The following is a 15734-nucleotide window of genomic DNA, read 5'->3' on the forward strand; positions in this document are numbered from 1 at the left end:
GTATTTGATTATGCTGTTGCATTGGCAGTAGCGCACTAACAACACAGAATTAAACACATTCACCACATGCATCAACAATGCTTCATATCACATGTGCTAGCTTCATAGCACAAGCGTGAAGAAGGGCCATTGCCCGAAACGTCACCTATTGTGGTACACGTTTCCTTGTAAGGCCCCTCGGATGCTGCTGGTCAGTCACCGTGGGTGGAGCTGGACGCATCACTGCCACTTTCACTTGGCTATTTTCATTTTAATGTGCAATTTTATTGCGGGACAATGTGTTGTCTTGCTGTGGTCTGGGACTTGTTGTTTTGCTCCCTTACCCAAGCTTGCATTGTTGAAAAATTGGCAGGAATGTATATACTTTTACAATTTGTACTTATATCCTGTATTTAATTTATAGTGAATTATATCCTGTATTTATGAACACGTTTTTATTAATGTATAGTGAATTTCTTACCTTTCCTATACTCTGCACTCCTATCTGTCAATTTTTGCATGGTTGTAAATTTCTGACCTGGACATGTGAAAAAGAGGTTCATTGCTCATCGGATTCCTCCTGCAGTCAAAACAGAGATACTGATATTGTCCGTAGATATGCTCTTTATTTTACCTGTTGTTATTACCATAGGACAATCCTAAAAATCTGCGACGCACGTTTGATTGTCTCTTTATAGTTCCCAGAATTCGCACACAAATTGCATCAAATGCATTCAACCACCCGTGTCTCTTCACATCTCCGCTCTGCCATCTTTGTCCACATAAAAAAAAATGACTTATTAAAATCACTAAAGTATGATTTGTGATTTTAAAACATAATTTATATTTCTTAATTTGTAATTGTGTAATGCTTTGATGTTGTCTACGGGCGCATTAAGTTCCTGCAATTGAGCTCAATTGGCCCAACTGGGGAATTATAGTTATACTAGCTTTTTGCCCCTCCAAGGACGGGTGTATTGCTGTAAATCTGAGGCTTACAAGCGAAAAGCAGACCGCGACGTGATATTCATTGCATCCATGATTATTAATGAGGGGCGAGTCCATGTGGAGGATATAACCTATTCTTTGGGTCTTTCGGTAAAGCCACATAGATAAATTAATAAAATAACAATATCACGACGTTTCGATCGCAACATAATATCTATTCTCAGCAGCGCTCCCGCGATATTTCTCACCTGATGACGATTGCTTGTGTTGCGATTGAAACGTCGTGATATATTTTTTTATTATTATTTTTTGTTATTTGATCTATCTACGTGGCTTTACCGAAAGACCTAAAGAATATACATTCCTGCAGTCACGAAAGCTTTAAGTCAACATAACCTATTCTTGGGTCTTTCGGTAAAGTCACGTAGATAGATTGAAACTAGGTTGAACCTATCTAGTGACTTTACCGAAAGACCGAATAAATGAATTCCTGCAGTCACGAAAGCTTTAGGTCAGGACATATAACCTGTTCATGATTATTGATGGGAGCTGGCCGACGTGGAGTGACGTCACGCGCGGTACACACTGACATTATTGGGTAAATATAGTCTATCTGTTTTAGTGATTTGCTTACTTTTAATAATAATGCCATGTATACAGTATAGTGCTTTTCATCTAATAAGCGCTGTACAGGACACAGCAACAGCAGACACTCACCATACAAATATACCATTTTAAAAATAATTGACGAAATTAACTAAGTGTAGTAAACGGAAACGTACAGATTTTAAGGCGAATTTTCAAAATGTCCACAGACTGAGATCCCTGATATATCGTGGAAGAGCGTTCCGTAGTCTGGGGGCTACACGGGAAAAATCTCGGTCACCCAAAGTCTGCATCCACACATCTTAGGGACCTTGAGGGGTCATATGGGTGCGGCATGTTTTGTATCGTTTGTTGTTGTAAACGTTGTGACACATCCCTTACTGGAAGTCTGTGCACAAGAGCTTTACAGCTTATCGGATACCCTCCCCAGCTCCAGTCATCCCAACAGCCTCATTCAGGGCCTCGGAATGTCGCGATGGACCAAGAGGCGAGGCACGCGACGTCAATCAGCCCCGCACGGGCCAATCAGCGTTCGTGAGCGTCACGCCTTTGCTGGCGCGAGCTCCGATTGGACGAGAGGCGTCAAACGGGGCTCCGTGGCCATTTTGCGGCAAGGCGGAGATCGCCATCTTCTCGGTCCTTGGTAGTGTCGCAGCAATCCGCGTCCATCCTCGCTCCAGTACCGCTCCCTCGCCTCGAACGCAGTTCAGTCATCATCTTGAGCACCACAGCTATCGTCATGTACCCCAACAGGTTCAGGGGCGGCGGTACCCCTTATAATAACAACAATAACAACAGGCGCGGCGGCGCTAATCTCAACGTGCGCCAGAGTTTCTACGGAAATCGCGACAATAGGCCGCCATTCCAGCAGCATCAACAACAGCAGATACATCAACAACTACTCCAGCAGCAGCAGCAAGTGCAACAGCAAGTGCAACAGCAAGTGCAGCAGCAGCAGCAGAAGCCGCCTCAGGTAACGCAGCAGAAGCCGCTTCAGGTCCCGCCGCAGAAACCGCCGACTCCCGTCATGTCGGCTCCTCTGGGCATCAAGACGGCGCCGAGGGTGGAGAAGCCTGGGCCCAACATCGTCATCAACAACAGCAACAACAAGCCGCCCCAGCAGCAGAAGCCTCCAGTAGCTGTACAGCAGCAGAAGCCACCGGTAACTGTACCGCAACAGCAGAAGCCGCCGGTGGTTTTACCGCAGCAGCAGCAGAAGCCGCCGGTGGCTTTACCGCAGCAGCAGCAGAAGCCGCCGGTGGCTGCACCTCAGCAGCAGAAGCCGCCGGTCGCTTCACCGCAGCAGCAGCAGCAGAAGCCGCCGGTCGCTTCACCGCAGCAGCAGCAGAAGCCGCCGGTCGCTTCACCGCAGCAGCAGCAGAAGCCGCCGGTCGCTTCACCGCAGCAGCAGCAGAAGCCGCCGGTCGCTTCACCGCAGCAGCAGCAGAAGCCGCCGGCCCAGCAGCAACAGCAGAAGCCGCAGCCTCAGTTGCCCCAACAGCAACAGAAGCCGCCTTTGACCCCGCAGATACAGCAGCAGCAGAAGCCGCAGATACAACAGCAGCAGCAGAAGCCGCAGATACAACAGCAGCAGCCGAAGCCGCAGATACAACAGCAGCAGAAGCCGCAGGTACAACAGCAGCAGCAGAAGCCGCAGATACAACAGCAGCAGAAGCCGCAGATACAACAGCAGCAGCAGAAGCCGCAGATACAACAGCAGCAGCAGCAGAAGCCGCAGATACAACAGCAGCAGCAAGGACAACAGAGTTTGCAGCAGCAGCTTCAGCAGAAGCAACAGGCGAAGGCCGCAGAGGAGGCGGCGACCAAGGAGGAGCAGCAGAGGCAGCTGGCGCTCGACCTTAAGACGTTCAGGAAGCCGGGCGAGAAAACCTACACACAGCGATGCCGCCTCTTCGTGGGCAACGTCCCCAGCGACCTGAGCGAGGAGGGGTTCCGCAAGATGTTCGCCAAGTACGGCGAGCCGTCCGAAATATTCCTCAACTCCGACAAAGGCTTCGGCTTCATCCGCCTGGTGAGCGCCTCGCTCTGCTGTAGCTCGCCTTGTTTCTGTCTCTTTTGCATCTCCCTGGCTCTGCCATCTATGGCACCCGGCTATCTCCTGGGTGGCCGCTTTCTGCCCCCTATTGAGGAGGAGGGGGAGTTCCCCTCGCTCCCCTTTGTGTGCTGTGGGCGCTGCGGAGGCGCCATGACAGACGACGACGGGAAGAATCGCCGACCTGATAGGGTTAGAAGAAAGGTAGATGACATCGATGGGAGGTGCGATTGAGATGGGAAAATCGATTGAGAAGATGGGATTGAGATGGGAAATTCGATTAAGAGGGGGATGCGATTTAGATGGGACAATCGATGAGGGAGATGCGATTGAGGAGACGGGATTAAGATGGGAATCTCGATGGAGAAGGAGATTCATTTGAGGGAGATGCGATTAGGAAGGAGATACGATTGAGATGGGAAAATCGATTGAGAAGGAGATGGGATGAAGACATGCGATTGAGATGGAAACATCGATTGAAAGGCAGATGCCATTGAGAGGGAGATGCCATTGGGAACGAGATTCGATTGAGTGGGGAGATTCGATTTGAGTGGGGAGATTCGATTTGAGTGGGGAGATTCGATTTGAGTGGGGAGATTTGATTGAAAGGGGGATGCGATTGAGATTGGAGATTCGATTGAGATTTGAGATGCGATTGAGATATGCTATTGAGAGAGCTGTGATGGATGTGAGATTGAGAGTGTGAGCTGGGTTTTGATTTTTTTTGTCTTTTTAAGTTCAGTATCTTCCCCGTATATGCTCCAACCCTAAGTGACTAGCGTGGTTTGATATAAGGGAAATAACCCCCCATAACCAGCAGGGGCGTGTGGGGATACCCTCCAAAGAGTTTCGTTTTGTGCCGTTTAACATACAAGCAACACTACGCGCTTGTCTCAACAACACGCATCAGATACATCTCGTCAAGCACCCACGCTCCCCTTACGAGACGCGCATCGTTTGCCCTAAAGCACACTGATGACAAACGGGCATGGGGAGTATACAAGCAGCCCTCAACAATCCCCGATTTTTTTGGTTCTATTGCTGTGCGTTGGCAGTGGTGCAAACGTACAAAAAATACTGGACACATTCGTCAATAACACGGCCCCAAATGGAAAAGTGTATAATAGACGACGTTTTGGTCAATGACCGTTAATAGCACAGATGCCAGTGAGTTTGAGTGGATAAGAGTTTTGAAGGCTTTACACCGATGGTTCCTTATGCTATTACATTAAAAAAAAACGTCTGCTGGTAAACTATTTAAAGTGGCTTTTGTACAGTTACATATTAGTAACTATTTGAGTAACATAAACCCATCGGTCGTAAAAATACATCTTCTGATTGAAGTAAAATTGTCGAATGTTGCTTGTGGAACATTCCAGTAATGGGGCAGAAGGTTTAGTGAGGTCAAGGAATGATGCTCTGCTGCATCCACACAGACCAGTGAACGGGTCGAGCGTGTGGCGAGGAAATTCGAATTCGGCCAATCAAGGGGGGAGAGGTTGCCGCCAGAAACCACTGGAGGCGCATTGTCATTGTGTGCATTGATGGGCAGTATACTCTTTGGTTCTATTGGGTAAAGTCACGTAGGTGAAAATAAAATAACAAAAAATCACGACGTTTCGGCCACAACACAAGCGGCCTTCATCAGGTGAAGGGACGAGCCTGTCTGGAGGACAGCGCTTTTGAGGAAGGTCAGCGTCTCGATGAGTTGCGACTTCTTGTCCCGTTGTCTGTTAAAAGCTCTAACAGATAGGTGAAAGCCCTCCCCATAGAGGTTATCAATTCTAGATTTAAAGTCACGTAGGTGAAAATAACCTACGTGACTTTACCCAATAGAACCAAAGAGTATGGATCCTAGCAGTCACGAAAGCTTTAAATCTAACATTGATGGGCAGGCCACATACATTTATTAAATTGTGTTTGAAAAACTCTCCCCCACTAAAGAGGGCATCGCAATACTTTATAGTATAAATGAAACGAAGGTAGTCTTACATATACAATCAAGACACGTATCAAAATGAGGGGACATACTCAAGGAAAAAAATACACTACCTCTGTGTTGAGCGGAATTGTTGCGGTTAGCGCGTTGCGCTACGACCCTCGCAACCCGGGTTCGATTTCCCCTCAGCCAACAGCAGTGACGATTATCTGAACCAGTCCCGGGCCTCCCCTAGGTCGACTCCGCCTCAAATGAGTACCTGGTGCGGTGTGTAAACATCGCCACTAGGGATACAAAGGCGGCCGGGCGTTGTGTTTGCCACCCACCCCCTCGTGTGCCGTGCCGGCCTTCATAGGTGCTTGCTAACAGCACTTGCCCCAACAGTGTTAAGGTTATAGGGGGGCGGTCTTTGTCTCTGTATGTAAAATGGCAACGCCACGGAGCAAACAAATAGACCGGGGGTGGGGTGGAGGACTCGATACCCATCCCTGTTTGCACACCCCTGCGGCAACTTGGATGCTATTGTAAATGTTTAAAGAGGTTTGAGTTGCCTTACTCTCTGCTAAATCAATAGAAATGTTGTGATTTGACGCCTGTGCCATGCGGTACAATGGTGTAATTTTGTTGCATAGATTTTCAAAGAACGGCACAACTCCTTAAAATTCGATTGTAGAAAATATGGGCACGTTTCAATATTGCTTTTTAAGCTAATTTGAAACATTCCTCCCAATGTACTACGATTGTGCTATTGGCGACATGTCATGAGACGAATCCATTCGAAAAAACCCGCTTATTCAGTGGGCCCAAAAATAGCTTTTACGATATATTGTTCCGTCATAAACCAATATTTGCTTTGGTTGTGACTCTGAAACCACAATATATTATGAGATAATTAATATAAAACAGTAACATACTTTTAAACATAGAATTTATGCGTGTGGGGAGCGGTAGTCATGTGTTTAGCACAGCGCTGTAGACCCTGCGACCCGAGTTCGGTTCCCTCTCGTAAGGAGCCGGTCATAAATGACGTCACGCACCTGGGGGGGGGGTCAGACATGTGTGACGGGGGAGAGTTTGGGAAATGTGACGTCATCAAAATGCGCAACTTTAAATAAATATAGACAACACGTTCTACTTAATAAAATAGACTTTTAATAAATGTTTTCTCAAACAGAGTGCAGCGCTACATTCAATACGCACTACAATGGCAATAGTTTAAATCGCATGTTTTATTTTTTTTGGGGGGGGGGGGGCAGAGCTTTGTGACTTCATATTTGAAGGGGGGGTCTGACTTTTTGTGACGCCGTGTGATGAGGGGGGGGGGGTCAAAAATCGTCCAAAATCGCGTGACGTCATTTATGGACGGCCCCAACCATTAACTGACGAATATTTGAATGGGTCTTTCTTTAGCCGTTAAAATATTCAGCCTCAAACGAGTACCTGGTGCGATATATCATTATTACTGGGGAGACAAAGGCGGCCGGGCATAGTGCTGGTCACCCACCCTCTCGTGTACCGTACCGGCCTTCATAGGTTCTCACTAACAACGCTTTCCTCAAGAGTCTGTTAAAACTATACGGGGTGGGGAGCATCTTAGTCTAATAGGCCATGTGCTTTCTGGGTCACGTAGTAAGTGTGGCTCCCGAGGTCCACACGCTAAAGAACCACCGTGAGGTGTTGGAGTTGCTTCGATTTATTTTATTTCTCAGCTGAAATGTAGCACAATCATTTGCAAAACCACATTTTTGTAAAAAAAAGTGTGCGCGCAGACAGACCAACTCCCTACACTTGATAAACTGTGGGTTTAACCCTGATGTATGTGGTACACGATGATATCCACTCACGTTATTTAAGCACAATTTTATGGAATCTATTACGTTTATCTTATCTCTGCTTAAAACTTAGCATTTCATAAATGCTGTTTACAATTTACGGGATGGGAAAAAATGGCTTGCCGGTTGACTTGCGTAATACTTTTTTGGAAGGAAAATTTAGCAACCATTTTTACCCCAAATTGACCTTCATCTGGAAAAAAAATCCAGTAGACAGCCATCAGCCCCCACCTCCGGCTCTCAACTCCCTCGGTCGCGCATGCGCAGTTCGGCACAATATGAAGATCGAGCAAGTTTGAAAATTGCTGCGAAATGTCATGTTGAGAAGCACAGCTGTATTCGGCATTTGGTCTACTCTTCAACGCTGCCTGGACGTCTGGGGATATGTTGGCTTACCCACACTTTACCACATCACACCTGACGGTCGACTTGAGTACGAATTTATACTGCTGAGTGTACAGAGAGGTGCAGGGGGCGAATATAAGTCACTCGCACATTTGTTACAATTGCCACACTCAGGAAGGGGATTGAAACTGGACCTCTTCATTGCAATATGATCACGGTTACACAACGGTAATGCCCTCGGTACTTTGTTATCCCACCGTATGTGTGGGTTTTCTCTGGTGGTTCGTTTGCCAATGGTATTTTGGATAACCTAAGAGTCAAGTTAGATTGCCACGGCTCGTCTATAAGGCCTTTACAGAACCGTTTCCAATTCACAATTTCTCAAGCTGTCGATCTGCACGATAACTTCACGAGCAATTGTACAATATTTTACATTCCTTTTACATATGAGTACAGTGATCACCCTGGTATGTATGTTGAACTTCCTTCGCATCGTGCGTAGCCAACCGTGCTAATCAGTTTTGAAACGTAAAATCCTAGCCAATTATCATGACAGAAATTGTGTGTACTTTATTCTTGATTTAGGTTTGGTCTGATTTCTGTTAAATGCATTGTTGTACAGGTACCTGCTTTTGTTTCTGTTTTTGTAGAGAAATGTGAATTACCTCGCCTGGTATACAGGAGGTTGTGGGTTCAATCCAGACCCTGATGCGGACTATATATTTGGAGTTTGCATGTTCTCCCTGTGGTTGCATTGATCTTTCTCTGGGTTTTTCTCTCCAAATTTATAAATGTGTTGAGAGTATTTGGTTGCAATAAATGTCCACATGATAAGCCACTTTGTTGAGCCATCATATGTAGCCAGGTCGCTTCTGTAAAAGAGCTGTCCAGCTCAATGGGCCTTAACTGGTAAAATACAATAGGAGAAATGGGTGGATGTGGGTTGTGTATTTATACTTGGCTACATGAACCCGTAATAACAATTTTCAAGAATAGTTTTAAGTAAATATTTTTAAGCAAAATAAACTTGAAACTTGTGACTCCCGTCCACAGGAGACGCGCACCATTGCCGAGTTGGCCAAAGCAGAGCTGGACGGCATCATGATGCGTAATCGGCCTCTGCGTGTGCGTTTCGCCACGCATGGGGCCGCCCTGTCAGTACGGAACCTCTCGCCCATGGTTTCCAATGAGCTGCTGGAGGAGGCCTTCAGCCTGTTCGGCATGGTGGAGCGCGCCGTCGTGGTGGCGGACGAGCGCGGCCGCTCCACAGGCCGTGGTATCGTCGAGTTCGCTACCAAGCCTGCGGCACGAAAAGCAATGGACCGCTGCACGGACGGCGCCTTCCTGCTGACTGCGTGAGTGCCTTGGGCTTCAAATTCAATGTGTGCAGCCAAATTGTAGTTGAATCCAAAAGTTTCAGGGATAAATGCATTTCATTATTTCCCATTGGATTTTGCTATTGCTGCTATGCGACTCGTTCATAGCTATACGATTGACTACATGGTCTGTTGACCACGTGTTTTTGTGTTAAGCCGCATTGGTGTGTGCAAAATTATGATTGTGCTTGGTCTGTGTAATAAAGGGTAAGGGTTTGGTCACCGAAAATTTACACTTTGGTCTGTTAGCTGGCTATGTTCCTTCTGAACCATTGCATTTGTCAAGGTATCTCAACCCATGGGCCAGTTTCTACTCTTAGCAGCATGTGGCCAGCTGTCACAAAGCTGCATGTATGCCCGTCGTTGACTTTAATTTCTCAGTTTTTGAGGTTTATGAAGAATGGCAATACTTTATCTCATAGCTTGGTGGTTTCTTAATCATCATAAGCTGTGAACTATACTTTGCTAAATGAAGGACTCTCTGAGTTCTATATGTCATGGGTGCATGATGTGACAAGCCATCATCCATCTAGCCCTTAATCGTGAGTTGGTTTTTCGCTCCTGTTTCCATGGTAGACATCCACTCAGGAGTGTTCTCTTTTGTTGCCATTTTTACGATCATCGTAAATTCACCTAACGTTCTTCTAAAGTCCACTTAAGTTTCTTAAGTCAATTTGATGTCAATGACTTGCGCATGTTTTCTAATCCTTCCTTGCTTTACTGTACGTTTTATTCCAAACATGCCCCCCCATGCTTCTTTGCGCACTTTTAGGATTTTGTTCAAAATTCTTTGTCCCCGTTTCTGATGTCACCTTTATTATGCACACTCATTTAGGTTGCTTTTCATTATTAATATTAGTTTATTCCAAAAGCACTCCAGCGTGCTCATGTCTGAATGTTCCGTTTATCATTTTGATTCTCAGTATTATATATGTACGCTGTTGTGTTTTTCATTCGTGTCCCTCTGAAGATATCTTCAGTTTAGTGAACTTGTACATGACTTGTTTTTCTATATGCAGCCATTACTGTACTCAGTTCTGTAATTTTCTGTAGTTAATTCCCATTGGCTGCTTTCAGAAAAAATCTGAGATGCTTAATATAAATTGGGAAATGCACTTCAAGACACCGACGGATACTAACTGTGCCATGTAATTTGCTTGAGGACCCGTTGTGCGATCGACGTAGTAATGGAGGTCTGTGTTCGGTTTGACAGCTCGCCCCGGCCCGTGATCGTGGAACCACTGGAGCAGTATGACGAGGAGGACGGGTTGCCAGAGAAGTCCATTCAGAAGCACCCACTCTACCAGAAGTGAGCATTGCTACTATCAGTTCTCTCACGATGCCTAACTTTTAGTGTTTCAATTTTACTTGCCGACACTTGTGGCTTTCACACTCCGCCTTTGCCGCGTGCTCTGCAATATTAGTGTGGGTTTTATTGACTTGGAACACATTTTTAAAAATTAGGGTTACATGTAAAATTATATTTGCTTTAACCACTCTTATCACGGGGAATGTGTAGACAATGGGTGATCAGGAATCCATTCGAGTGAATAATAGAATGTGTGTTTTCTCTACAATATTTGTATTTGCTTGTTACACATTAAGTGCAACATTTGGAAGCTTTTGGCTTCATAGGATTGTTCTGATGTTGTGCGGTGTTTGCAGGGAACGGGAGCAGCCACCTCGCTTTGCGCAGCCTGGCTCGTTTGAGTGCGAGTTTTCAACACGGTGGAAGTCTCTCGATGAGATGGAGCGTCAACAGAGGGACCAGGTGGAAAAGAACATGAGGGAGGCTCGTGAGAAACTGGATGCTGAGATGGAGGCAGCTTCTCACGAGCACCAGGCCATGCTCATGCGCCAAGGTGACCTTTGCACCTCACGTTCATGTCGTTTTACAGTTCTAACAGATATATATAAATTACCAGACATCCAGTTTACATTTCTTTGCTGTAAATTTTATGTCCAACGTCTATGTTTACACTGCCCTGCCATGAAATTCCTAATACTCAGCCTTATCCTATGTTGAATGTCTGCACCCACATTATCCGTGATGCTAGCTTCTGATGCTGATAGCTGGTGTGTAGGGTTCCTGAGCTTAATATGATTCACTCGTTTTCAGTTTGTACGCTACACGCATCATGCTCGTTTAAATGACAAGCTGAATGTAATAGACATTTTATCTTCCCAATGTGCAGATAAGTCACTCAATCACCACTGACTTGAACACATTTCTTGATTTGGGTAACAAAAATTTGGTCCTGTTCAACTAAAGAATAAGGACGCACAAGCTATGTGCCTATCATTTAAGTTCTTAAGGTGTTGGGTTGCCTTTATGGAAAGCTGTAGGAGGTCTTTAACAAGGGTGATGTCCTGAAATCCGTTATTTCTTTCAGAGTTGTTGCGGCGTCAGGAGGAGTTGAGGCGCTTGGAGGAACTGAGAAACCAGGAGCTCCAGAAGCGCAAGGAAATTGAGATGAGGTCAGTTTACAAACCTGTTTCAGTCAACATAATTGTTTAATTTAACACGTTACTTCTTTTCTTGGTTCTTTCGGTAAATTCACGTAGAAGGGAAACAAAATAATAAAAATATATTTATATAATCTTATTATAAATATATTTATTATTTTATTGTTCCCTTCTACGTGACTTTACCGAAAGAACCAAGAATAAGAATCCCTGCAGTCACGAAAGCTTTAAATCAAAACGTTACTTCTTACCCATGTCTCTTGCAAAAGGAACGTCGGAAGGTATTCATACATTTAATAGTTCTCCCTTGCATTGTATTTGTATTGCATTGACGCACTGATCAGCTTGTGCTTGCTGGGCTCCTGTGAAACATTACATTTTCTTTAAGATCAGGTAGGAGCCCATTGAGACAATCCATCTTTTCCAAGCAAGCCCTTAAAAAAGTTTTTTGCGCAACATAAACACCGATTTAAACAAAACAGCAATAGCTTATGGGTTCTAGTGCAAAACAATTACGTAAAATGCCTTTTACAGCAAAACGTAGGTTTTGCCGTGATATTACAAAACTACGATATACAAAATAAAATCCACGATGATTGTATCATCTGTTTTGTAAATATAGTCCATATTTTACAAATGAAGGCCTTAACATTTTATACCTAAATACTTGGAGGGAACCACCATTGTCCAGTGTATTTCTTATGGGCCAGGTTTCTTGGGTTCACTGGATATAAATGTATTTATATACAGTTGAGTCACTTTTTCACTGAAGCAGAGCATAAAGGGTGAGGTTCACTAAATGTGGAAGTCTGAATGAATTTTCTCATGAGCCTTAAGTCTTAGTTTTGTTTGTAAAATAAATGTAAAAAAAGAACATTAATGGAGCATGTGACGTCTAAGGTAACAGATTCTTAAGACAGATTATTGTATCAAGTTTTTATTATTTTAAAATTGCAAGTCTGCATTTTAGTTATTATCATGCAAACAGTTTTCCAATTGGCTCCTTTATTTTACTTTTTCCGAATCCCTCCGGATTACCCCCAATTTCAGCTTTTTCAAATCTGCCTTCGAGATGTTTTACTGTGCTTGACTTAAAATACAATTCAAATTTTGTTGATGGAAAAATAGAATGAAGTTGCATATTAGGATGAAATTAAATGTCTTAAATGTTTATATCTTACCTATAAACGTCCTTTTTTGTCTGTCCGTCTGTCTGCGTACGCGTTCTTGCGAGGGGTTAGGCTCTCAGACAGTGGGTTTTACGTCGAAAAAATTTTGCCAGGCAGCAACGCCCTAAGCCCCGCGGTGGGAATAGGCTATTCTGTTCTGCTGTAGTGAAAGCAAGTACCACAGCAGTATGCATAGCTGTAAACATAGGGCCCACCACAGTGAGTATGCACTGCTGTAGTGATAGTAGAAACTGCTATCGGGTTGGTAGATAGTGCTATATAGAGTTAGTAGATACTTAGACAGTATATACCACTACGGTCAGTAAATACTGCTAGTCAGTAAATACTATACAGTCAGTAGCTACTACTGGCTCCGTTGATGCTACTGTACAGTCAGTAGATACAACTACAGAGTCAATAGATACTACTTACAGTGAAAACTTGGATTGCGAGTAACTTGGTCTGCGAGTGTTTTGCAAGATGAGCAAAATTTATAAATAAATAATAATTTGATAAACGAGCAACGTCTTGCAATACGAGCAGTACGTACAGTATACGCTTTGTCTGCCGAGCGTCACATGATCACAAATGAGCCAATAGTTCTCTCTCGCTGCGGGATTGTGGGTAATCATCTCCGATGCTCCATCTCAGTCGGCGTGCCTCACTCGTATAGTCAACATCCGTGCGAGCATATACTGTTTACTCCAGTATAATGTTGTGACCACGTGTGTGTGTGCGTAAAGCATTTTTTTAATTTTGTGTCCAAGTGTAGTGACTTCTTTAGTAACTGTACTGCAAGTGAAAGTCGTCCTACACAATAACCTTACTCCTCTCTCTCGTCTCCCTCAAACCAGCCACGATTAAATGTAATTAATAAATTTGATTACTTTATTTTAAATAATAAAAATATAAAAAGGTATTTTGTATTAATCATTTTTATATGAATGCAGTATTTTTTTTTTAGGGTGGGGGGGTCGACAATTTTCAGAAACCTTTTAGATTAACTATTTACCCCCCTACTTTCTATACCTTTTTGGACTTGTGGAAGCCTCTTATAATTTTGTTGGTTGAGAAATGGACAAACGGCCCACCGGTGCTTTCACAATACCTTAGTGTCTGTGTATGTATATGTAAGGTTTTTAAGAGAAGTTTTGAAATATATTTTTTACCCGGGCAACGCGGGGTACTTCCCGTTAGTCTTACCTATATAAGTATTTTTGTCTGTCTGTGTGGACGCACCTTGCGACGCTTTTAACTCACAAACTGTGGGGTTTACGTTTCAAAAAAGTACCCAGATACCACGCGATAAGCCCGGGGGTGAGCCAGCGCTATTCGTATTTCACATCCGTCAGCTTTGAAGTAGTTAAATTAACAATGTATTACTATTATTAAATTATATTACTACGCTGGGCGTGCGCCAAAGCACGCATCTGCGCATGCGCGGGAACGCTGACCCGTGGTTGCCCTAGCAACGCACACACGCGATCGGTGGGGGCGTGGAAAAATCATTCGTGTTAAAAATGCAAAAAAAATACACAACGCTGAGGTAAATTCTTCATTGTGATGTTCCCCCCACCCCAGTCTGTGCAGTTACTACGATAGAATTGGTAGATGCTACTACTATAGTCCGTAGATACTACTGTAGAGCGGGCGGGGGGATGGTGGGGGGGTTGCAGCCCAGACCCAGCCTGCCAAGGTTCCATTTCGGTCGGCTGGGCAATCTAGGCGAGGCCAGGGGCTCTGCACGGGACTCTGCCTCACCACGGTACTCTGTTAAGTTAGTAGTTAACTGCTATAGAGTCGATAGATACTATTATAGAGTCGGTAGATGCTCCTGTAGAGTAGGTAGATACTCCTGTAGAGTCGGTAGATACTCCTGTAGAGTCGGTAGATACTCCTGTAGAGTCGGTAGATACTCCTGTAGAGTCAGTAGATACTCCTGTAGAGTCGGTAGATACGACTAGAGTCGGGAGATACTACTGTAGAGTCGGGAGATACTACTATAGAGTAAATAGATACTACTATAGATTCAGTAGATACTACTGCAGTCAGTAGATGCCACTATGGTCAGTAAATACTGCTACAGTCAGATACTACTGTAGCGTTAGTAGTTACTACTATAGAGTCGGTAGATACTACTGTAGAGCCATATACTACTGTAGTCAGATATTACTATAGTCACGATATACTACTCTATTGTATGTAGGGTGTGTAGGTGTTTGATCCATGCAATCTGGTTTGTCTCAATGTTATTCCCCCTTGGATCTCTCAATTTTTTTGTCTGGACACTTAAACTTTTTAACTTTTAATGCCTATTTGTAATTGTCAAAATGAAAGAAAATGTTCCACTGGGCACATTGGTATGTTGTTAATGTAGATGTTTGAGAGGGTGGAATATAAGCTGTAAATATGCCATGTGCATTCGCAGACACGAGGAGGAACGTAGGCGGCGCGAGGAGGAGATGATCCGGCGCCAGCGCGAACAGGAGGAAATGCTCCGTCGCCAGCAGGATAGCTACCGCATGAACTACATGGAGGGCGCCGTGAGTACCCAGGTCGCGTGCCGACCCGTGCAGAGCCAAAGCTGGGCTCTCGGTGACTTCGTCTTGGCATTCTTTTAATTTTGCCAGTGCCAATAACAATTGATGTTGCAATGCATGTTCTGTTTATAATCACATAAATACTTCTTCTCACCAGGAATAGGGTCTTAAGGGACCAGCATTCTTGATTTTGGTACAGATTTGCTTTGCACACGTGCATCAAATGGTTGTTTTTCCCTTTAATCACGTCTAATGAAAATTATTTGCTTTCATAATATAACAATGTTCATGAACTAAATTTAAGAATTACTGATTTGCTACAAGGGTTTTTACAATTTAATATTCTGCGTGTGGAGTTTGTAAACTTTTCATAATTTTCTGATTTCTGTTTGAATGTGTCAGCCTGTGAATGCCAGCGCTGGAATTTATCCCATTCCAGTGCTGATCATGTAGAGACCAGAAGGTGCTCCTTGCGTAATTG

At 44.2% G+C, this 15734-nt stretch overlaps 1 protein-coding gene across 7 annotated transcripts in view; it reads left to right on the forward strand.

The window, feature by feature from the left end:
• Positions 1 to 2112: 2112 nt before the first annotated feature.
• The window catches only part of LOC116953241 (paraspeckle component 1-like), a 94205-nt gene continuing 80583 nt past the window's right edge, over positions 2113 to 15734 (forward strand). For 3 of the 7 annotated variants that reach the window (XR_012947209.1, XR_012947210.1, XM_076074877.1), the window contains exons 1-6: positions 2113 to 3565; positions 8756 to 9057; positions 10292 to 10387; positions 10744 to 10940; positions 11472 to 11556; positions 15142 to 15268. Coding sequence is in view for 4 of the 7 variants with exons in the window: in XM_076074877.1 (XP_075930992.1) it covers positions 2273 to 3565; positions 8756 to 9057; positions 10292 to 10387; positions 10744 to 10940; positions 11472 to 11556; positions 15142 to 15268 (2100 nt within the window). In the remaining 3 variants the exon portion in view is untranslated. The remainder of the gene's footprint in view (positions 3566 to 8755; positions 9058 to 10291; positions 10388 to 10743; positions 10941 to 11471; positions 11557 to 15141; positions 15269 to 15734) is intronic. The other 4 variants (XM_032973236.2, XM_076074878.1, XR_004404560.2 and 1 more) reach the window with 3 other exon arrangements.

This window comes from Petromyzon marinus, chromosome 50 (genome assembly GCF_048934315.1).
Source record: "Petromyzon marinus isolate PM22_M1 ecotype Great Lakes invasive population chromosome 50, UKy_Petmar_22M1.pri1.0, whole genome shotgun sequence".
NCBI classification, from domain to species: Eukaryota; Metazoa; Chordata; class Hyperoartia; order Petromyzontiformes; family Petromyzontidae; genus Petromyzon; species Petromyzon marinus.